The sequence below is a fragment of the Physeter macrocephalus genome, chromosome 16 (genome assembly GCF_002837175.3).
Source record: "Physeter macrocephalus isolate SW-GA chromosome 16, ASM283717v5, whole genome shotgun sequence".
In the NCBI taxonomy this organism is placed as follows: domain Eukaryota; kingdom Metazoa; phylum Chordata; class Mammalia; order Artiodactyla; family Physeteridae; genus Physeter; species Physeter macrocephalus.
Genome location: NC_041229.1, coordinates 44,516,548 through 44,535,269, shown reverse-complemented (window position 1 = coordinate 44,535,269; position 18,722 = coordinate 44,516,548). Strand labels below are relative to the sequence as shown.

Here is an 18,722-nt window from a genome sequence, read left to right as displayed (position 1 = left end):
AGCCAACATCATTCTCAATGGTGAAAAACTGAAACCATTTCCTCTAAGATCAGAAACAAGACAAGGTTGCCCACTCTCACCACTATTATTCAACATAGTTTTGGAAGTTTTAGCCACAGCAATCAGAGAAGAAAAAGAAATAAAAGGAATCCAAACTGGAAAAGAAGCAGTAAAACTGTCACTGTTTGCAGCTGACAGGATACTATACATAGAGAATCCTAAAGATGCTACCAGAAAACTCCCAGAGCTAATCAATGAATTTGGTAAAGTAGCAGGATACAAAATTAATGCACAGAAATCTCTTGCATTCCTATACACTAACAATTAAAATCTGAAAGAGAAATTAAGGAAACACTCCCATTTACCTTTGCAGCAAAAAGAATAAAATACCTAGGAATAAACCTACCTAGGAGACAAAAGACCTGTATGCAGAAAACTATAAGACACTGCTGAAAGAAATTAAAGATGATACAAACAGATGGAGAGATATACCATGTTCTTGGATTGGAGGAATCAACATTGTGAAAATGACTATACTACCCAAAGCAATCCACAGATTCAGTGCAATCCCTATCAAACTACCAATGACATTTTTCACAGAATTAGAACAAAAAATTTTACAATTTGTATGGAAACACAAAAGACCCCGAACAGCCAAAGCAATCTTGAGAAAATAAAACGGAGCTGGAGGAATCAGGTCCCTGATTTCAGACTATACTACAAAGCTACAGGAATGAAGACAGTATGGTACTGGCACAAAAACAGAAATATAGATCAATGGAACAGGATCAAGAGCCCAGAGATAAATCCACGCACATATGGTCACATTATCATTGACAAAACAGGCAAGAGTATACAATGGGAAAAGACAACCTCTTCAGTAAGTGTTGCTGGGAAAACTGGAGAGCTACATGTAAAAAAATGAAATTAGAACACTTCGTAACACCATACACAAGCATAAACTCAAAACGGATTAAAGACCTAAATGTAAGGCCAGACACTATAAAACTCTTAGAGGAAAACATAGGCAGAACACTGCATGACATAAATCACAGCAAGATCCTTTTTGACCCACCTCCAGAGAAATGGAAAAAAAAAACAAAAATTAACAAATGGGACCTAATGATACTTCAAAGCTTTTCCACAGCCAAGTAAACCATAAACAAGACGAAAAGACAACCCTCAGAATGAGAGATAATATTTGCAAATGGAGCAACTGACAAAAGATTAATCTCCAAAATATACAAGCAGCTCATGCAGCTCAATATCAAAAAAAAAATAAACAACCCAATCCAAAAATGGGCAGAAGACCTAAATAGACATTTCTCCAAAGAAGACATACAGATTGTCAAAAATCTCATGAAAGGATGCTCAACATCAATAATTATGATGAAAAATCAAGAGAAATGCAAATCAAAACCACAGTGAGGCATCACCTCACACCAGTCAGTATGGCCATCATCAAAAAATCTACAAACAGTAAATGCTGGAGAGGGTGTGGAGAAAAGGGAACCCTCTTGCACTGTTGGTGGGAATGTAAATTGATACAGCCACTACGGAGAACAGTATAGAGGTTCTCTAAAAAACTAAAAATAGAACTACCATATGACCCAGCAATCCCACTACTGGGCATATACCCTGAGAAAACCATAATTCAAAAAGAGACATGTACTACAATGTTCACTGCAGCACTATTTACAATAGCCAGGAGGTGGAAGCAACCTAAATGTCCATTGACAGATGTATGGATAAAGAAGATGTGGCCCATATATACAATGGTACAAAAAATGGGCAGAAGACCTAAATAGACATTTCTCCAAAGAAGACATACAAATTGTCAAAAATCTCATGAAAGGATGCTCAACATCACTAATTATGATGAACAATCAAGAGAAATGTCCATTGACAGATGTATGGATAAAGAAGATGTGGCCCATATATACAATGGTATATTACTCAGCCATAAATAGAAACGAAATTGAGTTATTTGTAGTGAGGTGGATGGACCTAGAGTCTGTCATACAGAGTGAAATAAGAAACAAAGAGAAAAACTAATACCCTATGCTAACATATATATATGGAATCTAAAAAAAAAAAAAGGTTCTAATGAACCCAGGGACAGGACAGGAATAAAGACGCAGACATAGAGAACGGACTTTAGGACACAGGGAGGGGTAAGGGTAAGCTGGGACGAAGTGAGAGGGTAGCATTGACATATATACACTACACTACGAAATGTAAAACAGATAGCTAATGGGAAGCAGCTGCACAGCACAGGGAGATCAGCTTGGTGCTTTGTGACCAACTAGAGGGGTGGAATAGTACAGCAACTATGGCGAACTGTATGGAGGTTCCTCAGAAAATTAAAAATAGAGTTGCCATATGATCCAGCAATCACACTCCTGGGCATATGTCCAGAGAAAACTATAATTCAAAAAGATACATGCATCCCTATGTTCATAGCAGTACTATTCACAATAGCCAAGACATGGAAACAACCTAAATGTCTATCAATAGATGAATGGTTAAAGAAGATGTGGTACATATATATCAATACAATGGAATATTACTCAGCCATAAAAAAGAATGAATGGATAAAGAAGATGTGGTACATATATATCAATACAATGGAATATTACTCAGCCATAAAAAAGAATGAAATAATGCCATTTGCAGCAACATGGATGGACCTAGAGATTATCATACTAAGCAAAGTAAGTCAGAAAAAGAAAGATGAAAACCATATGATATTACTTACATGTGGAATCTAAAATATGACACAAATCAACTTATCTACAAAACAGAAACAGACTCACAGACATAGAGAACAGACTCATGGTTGTCAATGGTAAGGGGGTGGGTGGGAGAGGGATGGAATGGGAGTTTGGGGTTAGCAGATGCAAACTAGTACATGTAGAATGGATAAACAACAACGTCTTACTTTGTACCAGAGGGAACTATATTCTATATCCTGAGATAACTTTGCTGTACAGCAGAAATTTATGCAACATTGTAAATCAGTGTAAATATACTTCAATTTAAGAAAACATTTTAAAAGCTAAAAAAAATGTAGCTTGAAATCAGTAACCTCTGGATAAAGAAAAGAAACACTGGTAATAATTCCCAATTAGTTTTGAAATTTAAGTACATTTTTTCTTGCGTCCTGGTAACTATCATAACATTGAAGGACAGAAATTCTTAATTCAAATAGCTAAATAATTTTAGTTAATCATAGATAAGATAAAACTATCTTTACATTGTTAATTTGCTAAAAATTGGTCCTTGTTTCCACATTAATATTTAGGCTTACAACTTGTAAATAATACATCTCAAATAATATTTTCCCAAGTCAAGATCTAAAACACTGTATACATTCTGGAAAAATAAGCCCCTTTAGAAATGTCATTACCGTTCAGATCATTGATCTCATCCTGCTGCCAGGGCTAAAGTGTTTAGCAAGACTATTTCCGGGACCTGGAGAGGACATTTTTATTGGCAGTAAGACGACAGATTAACCAGAGTTCAAATGAGAAGAGCCAGTGGCCAGGTCTATGTCACTCTAACATTCTACATATGTGCAACACAGATGGTGAGATATGTTGATAGATGAGGTTGTCTTGGCAGCAGAGTTCTTAGACCTGCCTAACATTTTAGTTGAATGACCCATTAAACATGCCTGTCCCAAGGCAGCTGGATAGATTTTTAAGTAACTATAGCTGTTAAATGTGGAAAGCTCTAGGAAGTTCTGAATATAGTCTTTCTCTTAGCTTTGACTTCTAGTTTATAGTAACTATCCACCCAAGTTTGAGTTCGGGGTAGGGGAAGGAAGGAGCATAAAGAGAGATTGGGGGAGTATATGCAAACAAAATTATCTTAAAATTCTAGGAGGTGTATAGGGTGAGTTGAATAAGAGTTTTTAGGAGGGAACATTAATATAAAAATGCTAACTTCAATTGGAATTATCTAGGATAGTTTTTTTTTTTCTCCACCGAGGATCTATGAAGAACCAGGGATTTGCTGTCAGATTATAACTTCTCCCCTGTTTCTATTCTATAGGAGACAGGTTAGTAGAGAAAAGCACAAGATTCTGAGTCATGGTAATTGGGCTTTTGTGTGACCTTGACCATGTCATTCAAATGTTTGTGGTATCAGTTTCCTCATTTGTAAAATGAGAGTGAATAGATGTTCTAAATTCTCTTACAACTATTAAGTTCTGCTTTTCTGCTCAGTGTCCTAGACCTCCACTTTTATGAACAGGAATATTTTAAACTTACTAAGAAGCAGCAGGACATAGTGCTAACTGCTCAGTCTCTAGACTTACGTAGACATTTAAAATTTTGCCTTCGTGGCATATGTCTATATATCATATTATTATTTCTCAGCATTTATTGAGTCTTAAGAGTCCTTGTCTATAAAATGGAGATGATAATAGTACTCATCATGCAAGTTGTTCTTAGATATTTTTTAATAGCACTTATTTCCTTCTATCTAACTTATCATCTGTAAGGTCCATAAGGGTAGTGATTACTGTCTATTTTGTTCACTGATGTATTCCAAGCATCTTAACAGATACTAGCCATTCAATATTTGTCAAATGAATAATTAAATGAAACAATGCATGGAAAGTGGTTAGTGCAGTAATTGGCACACAGCAGTTGATAAATGATCCTATAAATGGTCCTGATAAATGGTTTTATTAATACCCACAGTGCCTTTTCACTATGAAGAAGTAGGAATGGAAGAAGTGGGAATTTCATGAGAAGATGAAGGGGACTAAGGACCATAATGTTGTTTCCAAATATTGTAAAGAGTATCACATGTCACCTGCAAAGAACATAATATGATCCAAGATGTGGAAACTACAGAGAGACATTTTTAAAATTCAGAGAAAGGAGGATTTTTCTAACAACACTGCTCAAAGATAAACTGGTGCTCAAGCAAATATTGAATTATTATTGGCCAATAAATGAGATGAAATGATTTGAAAAGAACTTCTTATAAACAGCATATACAGAATAAAATTTTAAATATACAAAATATTGAAATTTGGCCTTGTGATACTGCTGGCAAAAAATGTAGATGGAAAATGGCAAATACAGTAAATACCAATCTATTTTTCTTGGGTACATGCGATCAAAAAAATTTGTTTGTGACGTAACATATGGCTGAGAAACAAGTGCTGCTGATTTGTTTTATTGATGTTGGCAAAGCAGCAGATAAGAGCTACAGAATCCCTTATCCCCCATCCCCCCACCAAGGAAAAACAGGACTGTTTAAAGCCCGCGTCTTTCTTTCTTGTTCTTTTTATCCCACTGGTAACACTGCACTTTGGACTTTCAGAATATTGGCAGTGAGAATGTTCTTGGATTACATGAAATGAACTGATGCATCACTCCTGCCAACTAGGGATGATTTTAGACAAAATGTATGGCATCGATGAGAAAGGAATCTCAATATCATTTTTATGAAGGATGGTTGGCCTCATATAAAACAGTCCCATCAATCTATTGCCATCAGCTCAGACAGAAAAGAATTAGGTACTTAAACTGGCTGTCATAAAATGTAGCCGAGTTAGGAGCGAAGTCTGATCACAGAAGGTCAGTTACACATTTTTGAAAATAAGGGAAGCATGTTTTCTATAATGAGCCATCAAAAGTTAATAACAAGTGAGTTGGCTTTTTATTTTGGACAGTAATACTGAGAAAGATGCAATGGTTCTGAAGGTTTTCTCTGTTCTTTAAGTTGGCTACCTATTGAGAAAAGATATGTGATAACATGATAACTTTTTAAAGGTATGAAATGGTGAACTGCATTCACCTGTTAAAACTATGGTGTTGACTTGGACTGTGATGACAAATTTTATGTGACATCTTGATTGGGCCACAGGGTGCCAAAACATTTGGCCAAACATTATTCTGTCTATGAGGGTGTTTCTGGATGAGATTAACATTAGTATGGGTAGACTGAGTAATGACGTTTATTCTCCCTAAATTGGGTGGGCTCATCCAATCAATTGAAGACCTGAAAAAGGCTGAGTAAGTGGGAACTGTTTCATGACTTGCTTGTGTTGGGATATTAGTCTTTTCTGGCCTTCAGACTTGAACTGAAACATTGGCTTTTCTTGGGTTTCAAGCCTGCCAGCTTTCAGACCAGAGCTGTAACACTGACTCTCCTGGGTATCTCTCTCCATAGACATACATTATCGTTTCTATTTCTTTGCAGAACCCTAACTAATACACTGATTCAACAGGATCAGGAGGAAATGAGCTGAGCTGTGCCAATCAAGTGCGTTACCCAGATAATGAAAGTCAGTCCCTGCAGAAGTTAATCTTTTAGAAACTTGTCTGGTAACAATGTGAGTGATCAGGCAATGCGATAACACTTTTGCAATATAAAATAATGAGCCAAATTACGAATGCTTTTACAATTAGTTCTAGATGCAATTCCTCACGTTCCAGCCCCAAATTCTAAGATTTTATCTTATAAAACAAGCTTACATAGCCATTCTCAGAATCAATTTCAGAAGCAACAGCATAAAGTTTGAAATGTGTTTACCTCCAAGGGGATTATGCAAGAATTTAAAAATCCTTCTCATTTCCTTACAATTAGTTTTTGAGGACTGAAGGACTCACCATTTTCATATGTTGATTCTTGTTATTATCAGCAATCAGCACATGGCATACCTACTTATTTTCCAGGATTATTTTCAGGCTCTGGTGTTTTACGATTTTTAAGCTCTACTTCCACTACACAGATTAAGCTTCCAAAGCATCTGTCTTTAGGCACCAAAAGATACCCTTTGATTTTCCCAAATTCCTGACTTTACTTCCATGTGAATTTTCTCCTTGTCACTTACCTGCCCAGAAGCAGAAATTCTCCTGCCAGCCCCAGGCGCCTCATGGCCATCAGCAGACCTCTCACTGTCATGCCCTCGCAGAAGCAGGCCACCACCCGGGCCTTGGGCAGGTGACTTCTGAGCTTCTTCAGCAGTTTATCGAAGCTCTGCTCCCCCGCGTTGCTATAGATTTTGTAAGAGTGAGCGATGCAAATCCCTTCCTTGGCTGACATATCTTTGAACGCTTCCATCCCACTTTCTCCATAGTTGCCTGTGTGGAAACAGATAAGCAGAGGGGAGAATGTTGGATTCACTGGGTAGAGTTGGAATGCAGAAGTGCTGGGAGCATGAAGGTCACCTGGTAGTGTTGGATTTATCTGCTATCTTTTCATTCTGTCTCACTTCCTTTTGTTTCTCATTATATGATCTTCTTACCCCACCGATTCAGATTTTTGTGTTTAAAGACATTATACACAGATGCAATACATATATAGTATAGATGTACAAATATCTTAGAGTATTTTATTTTATAGAATATTATCCATATATTTTATAAATAATCATGAGAGTTTGTGGTTTTATCCCAAGTGAAAATTCCAGATCCTTGATTGAGATTTTAGTCTTGTCACAGATAAATGTATTAGCTCATTTAAAACATTTAAAGTTTTATTATATATAACCATTGAAAAATTACCGATATATGGAGGAATAATTCCAAAGTATTTTGCAACGTTTTGGGGTTAAGGACTGATGGTGGTCTTTAAAAATTATGGAACATGGGGATCAATATTGGCAATCACTTATAAGCCAGGAAGTGTATCAAGATTATTATATATGTGACCTCATTTAACTCTCAGAATAATATATTGAGAAATATATTATGACCTCCTTCTGCAGATAAGAAAACAGATGAGGCAGTTAGGTTTACAGTTGCCCAGAGTTAATATCCCCAGTAGGTGAAAAGTTGTGGGATGGAAGTGGCCTAGCAATCAACTAGACCTAGGAAATGGCATTTCATCAGGAGGAGTTAATCTCAAATGAATAAGGAAGTACAAGTCATTCGACTGCATACATTTCACTGTATGATGATAATGGAGATAATTTATAAATAACTATACTCATGTAACATTTTGATGTTTGGAAAGTTAGTTCATATATATGAGCTCACACTCCTTACACCAACTCTGTGATAAAGGTACTATTATCTTCCCTTCGCAGCTGATAAAACTGAAGTTCGCATTTAACAAGTAGATGGCAGAGTCTTGGTTTGAAAATTTATCCTCTCCCTCCTGGCCCTGTGTGTGCTCCATCTTAGCAGGGGTGCCTTGTTGCAAATGAGAGCCTCAGACTTTGAGGGTGGGTTTTCGTGTAGGTTTATCCTCATGAACAAACTGTAAAGGGCAAAGCAGAGCAGGCCAGCTTGAGTCCCAGCCAAACACACTGGTAGGCCCAGCTGCATCTTTCCTTCTTCTCCAGAATTAAAGCAACAAGAAACCTCTGTGATGATGGCAGGTAGGCGATGTAGTTATTTTGCAATTAACAAAGGTTAAAGGGCTCTTCCTGAAAAATGTGCAAAGGGGCCTAAATTATTAGTCTTACACTAACCTGAGTTATCTATTATTTTCTGATTACTTTTAGCCAACTCTATTGTTCAATTGACTACTCTGCACTTGATGCTTTAATTAACGCTGGGGCATTTGGATAAATAATTTGATAGTAGGTGCATAGTGATTGTGATGGCAATAATGAAAATTCTCAATATATTCATAGTTAAACAACAAAAAATACCTGACAGATTTATAATCTTTAGCACCTCCCCAACAGCCTTGTTTTAACATTTTTTTTTGTTTATACAGTAAGTTATATATAGAAGCAGCTTGCAATAGATAACTTTGTTATTAGAGAGATCTGAGTTCTAATTTAGCTTGGGTTTTTCTAAATCTCAGCTTTATCACCTGAAAATCACAGATAACACTGCCTAATATATGGGTATTTTGTATATTATATTTTATGTATGTAAATTATCTTATAGATAGCCTGAACCTAATTAATTGCACATATTGGGGTTATAAAGAATATTCTAAACAAAGTTAAGATGCCCTCTCTTGGAGCAACTAAAACAAATCATGGAGCAAATGGCATTAATACTGAACATTAGACTAAAAAATAAGCTTAAACTAGTGGGGGAAATATGATTTTGTTAGAGCAAAGCCCAAGAATTATTCTTTAAAATAGGAAACAGTTGCAATATATGTGTAACATAAAAATTTCTGCAGAATACTAATTTTGAGTTAATAAAAGAAACCCATTCTAAGTTGGGAATTAAAAATGGGAATATGTATTCCAATAAAATTGGGAAGCTTGAAGTGTTTAGATTTTCAGTAGTTGATATAATGACTACATTTTAGAATTGTATATTTAAAAATAAAGGAGAAACTATAAAAATTTCATAGGCTTCTTGAAGAAAATGAAATAGATTTCAAGCACTGTATAGAATGAGAAAAAAGGTGAGGAAGCAAAGATTTATTTTTCCAACAAGGAAACAAAGGTGATAGAGAAAGAAAGATATGGTGTAAAATATGAAACTAGTCTGTGGCTTCAACTAAGCATCTGGCAAAAGTAAGAAGGAATCTATTAGACATTCTTCTTTAAGTAGCAGAGGGTCTGTGGCTTGGAATTATGAGATTAAAATGTAATCGTAGTCCGACTTGACTCTTAGCTCACACTATTTGTAATTGTAATGATACAAATGTCAATTATTAATTTTCAACTGTATAAGTCCACATATAGGCAAGGTAGAAAACTTATTATGCAATAGAAAATATATGTTACCAATCTTTCCAATGAAAATTACAACAGAGGAAGATTTTAGGTTGAGATGTGAAAGTAGGGAGAGTTGATGAGAAAGGGAAGGATATTAAAATACTCCACTCACTATTTGGAAGTCAAGATATACAGAAAACAAAAGAGAGATGGTTAACAGAATTAGTTGAATCTGAAAAAAATGAGATTAATCTAGTAATACAATTATATTGAGAAGAAATAAGAATATATGTGAATTAAGAGATGTCTACTTTCCATAAATTAAAAAGTAGTCATTAGAAAAGTAAGCATATATTCATACTACTTAGAAATATGAAGGTGAAAACCAGAAAAGAAAAACGTAAAGTGCTCTTTCTTACTTTAAGCCATTCTGCATGACATGATTTTGAAAAATATTAAAGTACAAGTTTGATGAAAAAAATTTAAATAACAGACTTAAAAGTTATTGAAATTGGAGAGAGATATGGAAAATTTAAAATGGAATGCCAAGTGAACATTACTGAATAAAGAAATTCAGCATGCTGATAGTGAGGATAAAATTTTCCTATAATTTTCTTAAGTCAAATGTAAGAGTAAATATTAATTTGTAACTATCTTTAGATATCCTTGTATATTTCTGGTGTGATATACTCATGCAATTATTAAAATACAATCTCTATAATGAAAATAACTTGAGAACTTGGGGGTAGCTAATTTTGTAAATAGAATTATTATAGAGCAAAATTGATCAGAATCAAATTTTATCTCAAACAATTGTTTAGATATCACTTTGTTTTGGTTCTATGTTTCTATCACATCATTTAGATTTGGCTACATTGTACGCATTTTTTTTTTCCATTTCAACCACAGAATGAGCCTAATGGATAAAAATGTAAAATAGGATCAAGGTTATTTTTTTTCTTATATCATGAAAGATACCAATCCTGAAGCATGGCAGAATGCTTAATTCACATTTATTCTAAGAGCAGATGCTCTACTTAAAATCATATTCGTCATTTCTAGTATGCCAGAAAGACTTTAAAATTGAGATGGTTTTCAACAAGATAGAATAGAATAGCCCAGTTAATTTTCCTTCCTCCTGTCAAATCACCTTCTACTTACTGTTCCTTTAATATTAAGCTCAAGGAATTCCTCTGCAAAGTCTGCCCAATCTATGTATTCCTTCCTATGTTCCTCATTTGATCTTACAATAGAAAATTGTCTTTACTTGTGTCTGCTCCTTTAAGACTGTATACCTTTGGGACATAAATATGATTCTCTTGTGTATTCTTAAGTCCTCAAAGGGGCCTAGAAGATAACTAACACAAGTTGAGTAAAAAAATAAGTGAATGAATGAGTGGTACAAAGTAATCAGCACCAAGTGGGAATTTGCCAGATGAAAATATTTGTGCAATTAATTATCCTACCTGTCATCAGAAATGCAACATTTGTGTCTAGAATGTATCACTCTATTGAGTGATTATGTAATATTATTCCACTTAAAATCTGAAGGACAGAATTGTACAATAGTTAAAACAGTCAGAACATCTAGATTTTTTTCCAATGGCTTCAATGTTCCCCTGGATAATAAGAGATTCTAATATTTTAATCTCAAATTCTATTTAAAGCTAGTTGCTTTCACTAGTACTATTTGACCTGTATTATGTCAGCTGGGATCTGGAAGCATCTGAGTCCATTTGTGCCTACAAAGTACACAATGAAAACAAGACTTGCTAAAGAATAACTTTAAATCTTTCTTCTAACCTAAGAGAGAATCTTTGCACTTTATATTTAAAGGCACAGGCATGGAACAATCCTTTAGTATGCAATGCATAACCATAGACCACTGCTATTTCAGGTGGCACCAATTCAATTTCAGTAAATACTGTGCTACTGTGGCTTAAACATACTTCTGGATAAAGATAATAAAGAATGGCAACATAGATAGGCTACATCTGGTAAATGAAGTATTTTTCTTGCAAAATATCTATTGGAGATATGGTTTAAATTTATAAATATGTGTGTTGAAGAAATTGATTGTAAGAATAAAAATTAAATTAACAGAATCATACTAAAAAGATAACAAATAATTTTCCTTTCTCTGACATTCGTTTCCTTTTTTCCATTGTACGCTTACTTCTCCCACCATAATCAGATCCTCATTATTCCCGTTATAGAAACTTACTTGGGAACATACCTCTTATCATCTCCTATGTCTCATTTTTTGGGGGGGTGTCTTACTACTTATTATGCTCTTTCATGTGTAGCTCAGATGGCTCACATGTTCCCACTTATTTACTTTTATTCATGATGTTCTTTCTACTTGGAATACCCTTTTCCCATTTCTTTAAGTTGAAATCTTACCCATTCTTTCTGGTTCAACTCAATTGCCCAGACTGTAACTTACTTAGGATATAGACCACATCTTCTCCATAGCGCCACCTAGCGATGCTTGTGGAGCTAAACTGACATACTCCACCATGCTTTTCAAGGATTAATTAATTACGTACAGGTATGATACTAGGCACGTGGTAGACTCTAGATATTTACACATTTTAGCCTAGTGATCTATTTTATAATACTGAAGAGCATAATTTTTGTTACTTATAATTGCTAGAAAAGTTTATAATTGAGGTTCCTTCACTTTTTTTTTTTTAAACCATGTGGGATCTTAGCTCCTCCACCAGGGATCAAACCCGCGCCCCCTCCAGTGGAAGTGCAGAGTCTTAACCTTTTAACCACTGAACCGCCAGGGAAGTCCCTCCTTCACCTTTATGACAAGGCTGATCATACTAATGATTTATTTGATATTGAGAATTTAAAACTATAACCTATGACATTATTCTTTTTTCCTTAGGAAAACATAATCCACTTCATATAATGTGTTTCATTAGGGGACTTCTAAGGAGATTTCCCAGAGTCAGATAATGAGTTATGGTGCTAAGTATTATAATGTATTAGACTTAATTTGAAATATAAATTCTGTATTCTATATTCTGTACATATATTTATATACTTGCTTTATATATTTATTATATTTATTTATTTATTATATTTATTTATATTTATTTATTATTATATTTTGGATAGATTTGTATATTCTATTTTCCAAAACCGTAAGCCCCTTGAGAGTACTAAATGCACTTATTTAACTATGTATCATCACATAATAGTTATTGAGGGATTTCTTGAACAGAAAATATGGTACAGAAAGATAAGAGTAAAATTTTGGAAGAGTTAATTTATTTGTTCATATACAATCATCAAGTGGATGCTAAAAAAATGTAAAAACTACTCTTTCAGAAAGTATTCACTTTAGGAAATTTAATTCACTTAAAAAAAAAACTATTGAGCTTGGCCTTCCACATTAGAGCTTTTTTCCCTTTTATTTGAACCAAATTGTCTTCTTTTCAAAAAGGAAATTAAGATTCTCAATATAAATAATAATTTATAAATACATTCCAAATGGCTTTTACTCCTAATATCCTGTTGCTATTATAAACCGCGTATTTTGTTGACAACTACTAGTGAAGGAAAATGCTGCCATTTCTCATTGGAGTTACTGCCTGGCATGATACCATCCACCTAAAATATGCGTGGGCAGGATTAATCAGTCAGTGTAATCACCACTTCCCATCCTTTCATGGGGCCATAAACGTTCATCAAGGGATCTTAGCCAAAACTTCCCATATTGAGTGTGCTGTGTCTTAGTTAAGCTAGTGGTTAGTTAAACAGCCAGGAGGGAGAAAAGCCAGAGAGATAAACACCTCTTCTTATTTTATCACTATCTCTTTATAAAGATGTTTCCCTTTTCAAAAATTATGTCTTTTCCCAATATAGCCACATGTACAATGAGTATGGCAATTTCAAACTCTGTATTGCATTCATTTGTTTATGTTTACTTCCTGGCCTAGACAACAAAGTTCTTCAAGGTAGGTGTTTCTATCCTCACAACAAAACTATATATAAATATATCATATACCCTCATCAAGACTCCACAAATTATGGCAAATACCTTTGCCATGAAAATCTTTGCTAACAAACAGATTTCCAAGTTTTGGTTCCTTTTTTTTTTTTCAAATCTTACCCTCGAGTTTTTCTATGACAAGACCCACATAGCAGAGTACTCAGTGTGAGGCAGAATATTATTGAGTCTCATCCAGGGTGTTTTATTATTGGAAGTACTAGAAGGATTTCATTTAACGAATTCACTTTAGGCATTACAGCAGGCATGGAGTATGTAAGCAACATTCGAGCAACACTCCAATAGTGAATGCAGAAAAATAAAGCTAGTAGAGCATAACTTAGTAACTTAGATTTTGAACTACATATAAAAATATTATTTATGGGAATACTAACTGGGGATATTAGATATTGTCAGAAAAGTAAGTGCCAAGTGCATTACTGAGTGGTATACTATGTTGCTGAATTTTTCTTTTGGCTACCAGGAATGGGGCTAGAAAAAGAAGTTTGATCTTCAGAGCAAAGGTGCAAGTTGACCATTCAAATTCATACATGGCAGATAACATGAAATCAAATCAATGAAATAAAAATATATGAGCGTTATAACTGTCACACATGTCGATTACAGCAAGTATGAGTGTCATCTTTGGTTCTGTAATGTAGGTTGCTGAACCTTGGAATCAAAAGTTGTGATATCTAGTCCCTCCAATAACTCTAGTTCATACAATTGTGTTGAACTGAGATAGACAAAGCTGAAAGAGAATCAAGTTTTAAGGAAAAATCAAGTTTTAGAATTTATTTTTAATTTACTTTTAAATTTCTGCCAAGTAGAAATGCCAAATTGGAAATTGAATAAGGACATTCTGGCTCAGAAAATAGAAGTTAAAATTGGAACTATTGGGGATCATCAGAATATGGATAGCAACAGTAATAGATGAAAGTGTAGGATGTGAAAGAAGAGAGCTCTGATTATACCCTAAAGAATTCAAATATTTATGCATTAATTGAGAAGGCAAAGCTGACAAAGACAATGGAGAAGAAGAAACCAAGAGAACGTATTGTTATGGGAACGAAAATAACAACGTGCTTTTACTTTCTTTTGGACATTAACAGTATGACTATTAAAGTGAGATGCCTAGTGGAAAAAATCCACTGATTTTGGCAACACCGTCAAAGCCATAAAGGAGTAGGCTGTGTGTAATAGGAGTCAGAGAGTGAAGACAGTATATTTGTACAACTTTTCTGAGAGATGTTTGGCAGTGAAGAAGAGCAAAGAAGTAGGATGGTAATTGGAAGAGAATGTGGAAATCAAAGGAGGGATTTTGTTTGCTTATTTCTAGAGAGGGGTACCTTAGGGAAAGTGCTTAGACCAGAACATGGGACAGAGTAAGCACTCACAGTACATGATAGTTTTAATCACCATCATCATCATCAACAACATTTATCTAGATCTTGTGGAATTAACTGGTAAAAGGTTAATAATATGTACCAAGTACTGTACTAGTCACTTCAAATAAAAATAGTCATAATAGTAACTCTTACTATTATTATTTAAACCAACCAATCCTATGAGGTAGCTATTATTTTCCACATTTATAAACAGAGTTTATGCTGAGAGAATTTGCCAAATAATTGATAGCTAGTGAGCAGACGAGCTGGAATTTCATCTTTCATCTGTTAAATTTCAAAGCCCATGCTCTTTTCCTACAGTAAATTATTACCCTTGAAGCACTTGAGAATTTCTCAATTTAGTTCTGTGGTTCTTCCAAAGGTGCTCACCCACCACTAAGTATTTCATTTGAATCCAATGCCAGATACTACCAAATGGAATTCGTCTAAGCAAACATAGTATTTAACAAATACGTTTTTTGCCCAATTACTAGAAATATTATAGACATGTAGGATTTAGCACTAAATGATCCAATCCATATCATTACTGAGAATTGATATTTAAATATCAGAGTCTTCCTACAAAATATACAATGCTGAACTGTAGCTTATCTATAGACAAAGACCTGTAAAATAAGAGGCGGCTTTCGGAAACAGACACGCCATACACCTGTTACTAATTACTTACCTAAATCTTCGCTGTGGAGGGAGAAAGGACTTCAGAGGGACAATGGGAATGGAAACGATTGATTTTTTATATTTAAAATTATACAGAATTTTAATTATTAAAATGCTTGTTACTATAGCTTAAATTGAGATTTGCAAAGTGAAAACATATCAATTTATTAATCTTTAAAAAAATGGTGTTTTTGCCTTCTTTTCTGGCTATTCTTCCTAGAGGAAAATAAAAGGTTGAGACAGAAGCTATGACCCAAATTTCCATTCTAACCTTCCAGGATTCAACTTCCTCTGCTTTCTTTGTAAGCTGTCAACTTCAGAGCTGAAACCTGCTGCAGTGCATGTCGCATTAAGAGAGATTCCATTTCCACAGAAAGGACAAATCTCTGTACGGAACTGTGTGTCAACGGGTCGGGTAGGGTGGTGAGTTTTTCACTGTGCCTCTGTTTTATCTCACTAGTCACCTCTGATCCTCGATTCTAACTGGATCTAATGACAGCACAGAAATTCACTCATCACCAGCTGAAAGCAGAAAATCCTTTGTCACACAGCGAAGACCGCTCACGCTTGACAGCCTTTGCTCAAAAGAAGTAACTTCGTTGACAGCAGCTCGCGGCCGCTGCCACAACCTTCTCCAGTTTAGATCTGCACTGTGTGGGTTCTGTGGTCGCTAGAATCCCTCTGGAAGAACTCAATGACTACCACAGTACGGAGAGGAGGAACTCATTTTGGAAATATCTGTCTGGACCATCCTTCACTGGAGGATTCAGAAATGAGTAGCAGGAACTGGAGTGTAGTGTAATGGCTGTGCTGTTACTGTTGCCAAATTCTGAGCTCCATTCAGGAGGGGGTCAACCATGCTGTGTTCTAGGATTATGGCCTTAGTGACTGTCATCTGTAGATAAGACCTCTGCTGTCCAATATGGCAGCCATTGGCCATATGTGGCAAATAAGCATTTGACATGTAGCTAATTCAAACTGAGACACTGTCAGCATAAAAGCAAAAATAGATTTCAAAGACAGTATGAAAAAAACAATGTAAAATATCCCATTAATATTTTATAATATTGATTACATATTGAAATGACAAAGTTTTGGATGTACTGGGGTAAATAAAATGTGGTTTAAAAATTAATTTCACTTCTTTCTTTTTACCCTTTCTTAAAATCACACACATGGCTAGAATTATATCTTTATTAGAGAGTACTGAATTATACATATAAAGAGAAGCTTTATATCCTATACATTTCAGGGTAGAATGTAAAGTTCTTAGGACACTCTATTGAATCCAGGACTTTTATTATGTATCATCTAGGCTTTTTCTCCAGCCTCACTGCTTGCCTTTTCTTTATGTATTGAATATATGGCACATTCTTCAGCCATACCAAAGAATATATAGACCACCAAATACACCATGCTTTTTCACATCTCTAAATTTCACAACACTCCTTGTTCTTGAGATGTTCTTCTGTTTAATTCCTGCTCATACTTCAAGACTCAGCTGAAAGTGACAGAATTCTCTAGCGCCCTAATTCAAAGTAGATATCCTCTACTGTGCTCTCATTGCCAACTCTCACTTCAATGTCACAAGATTTTTCATGTTTTATTGTAATTATTTATTAGTTTGACTTTCTAAGAGGCTGTGAGCTAATCAACAAAAGGGATCACATCTTAATTAATTACCCTTTTTTCTCCAGAGCCTTGGTGGCCTAAGTATTTGTTGAATAAATGCATTTTAGAAGATGAGTACTGACTTTTTCACCAGCTTTATAAAGCTATAATTGTCATATAACATTGTGTAAATTTAAGGTGCAAATGTGATGATTTGATATACATATTTATTGTGAAATTATTACCAAAGTGAGGTTAGCAAACCTATCCATCACTTCACATAGTTAACTGTTTATTTTTGGTGAGAATATTTATGATCTACTCTCTTAGCAACTTTCAAGTATACATTACAGTATTGTTAACTACAGTCATTGTGTTGTATATGATATTCTTAGAACTTATTAATCTTATAAGATGAAGTTTGTATGTTTTGACCAACATCTCTCCATTTTCCCCACGTTCCCAGCCCTGGGCAACCACCCAATTTACTATTTGTGTCTATAAGCTTGGCTTTTTTATTCCACAAATAAGTGAGATCATATGGTATTTGTGTTTTTCTGCTTGACTTACTTCACTTAGCATAGCCCTCAAGGTTCATTGACTTGTCATTCATAAATTATTATTGAGCAGTGACTATGAATAACTGTGCAAAGGAGCTCTGGTATTGAAGCTACTCTGCATTCATTGTGACCCAAAAGGGCTAGAACTGGACTTAGATAAGACCTATGAGGAAGGGCAGCACAGTTTAGTAACCTGTGCCTTGGACAGAGTGAGGAGATAGTGTTTGAAATCTTGTTCTTCAGCTTATCACCTGCATGGTCTCTGTGAATTTGTCTCTTTATCTATTATATAATATACACAGGATCCACAAAGTGGGATTTTAGATCTGCCTCCTACATTTTTTATTAAGTTGTAATAATTATAAAGAGAGTTTTAGCCATTTAATTCATTTTTCTTACACATGCTTGCTCAAATTTCAATTTTCTGTTTCTCAATATATACTCCATTTCAAATTCCATTTTCCATTTCTCAATATACATTCCATTCCAAATTTCATCACTGAATCTTGTGGATAATTCCCAGCTAAGTTTGCTTTGTAAGATTAAATATGTTTCAAGAGTCAGAAATTCTACTTAATGCAGAGTTACTGGAAAGGTGTTAGGTAACATTATGAAAACTAGTCTTCACTAAAGTGGGAAATTCTGCTACTTATGTAACTACTCCTCATTCCGTCATCTGTTCCACCTAATTTCTCAGACATTATATTAAGTATCAGCTGGTCTTTTGAGATATTCCACCCTTTGTAAGATCTGCTTATTCTGATCAAGATTTTATTTTCCTCCTCCAGTTACTCATGTTCATTTGTTAAAAGACTGCAATAGGGGCTTCCCTGGTGGCGCAGTGGTTGAGAGTCCGCCTGCCGATGCAGGGGAACCGGGTTTGC

At 34.9% G+C, this 18,722-nt stretch overlaps 1 protein-coding gene across 5 annotated transcripts in view; it reads right to left on the bottom strand.

The window, feature by feature from the left end:
- The window catches only part of GRM5 (glutamate metabotropic receptor 5), a 532,963-nt gene that overhangs the window by 336,110 nt on the left and 178,131 nt on the right, over positions 1–18,722 (bottom strand). For all 5 annotated transcript variants that reach the window (XM_024131764.3, XM_024131767.3, XM_024131768.3 and 2 more), the window contains exon 2: positions 6,857–7,106. In XM_024131764.3, coding sequence (XP_023987532.1) covers positions 6,857–7,106 — 250 coding nt within the window. The remainder of the gene's footprint in view (positions 1–6,856; positions 7,107–18,722) is intronic.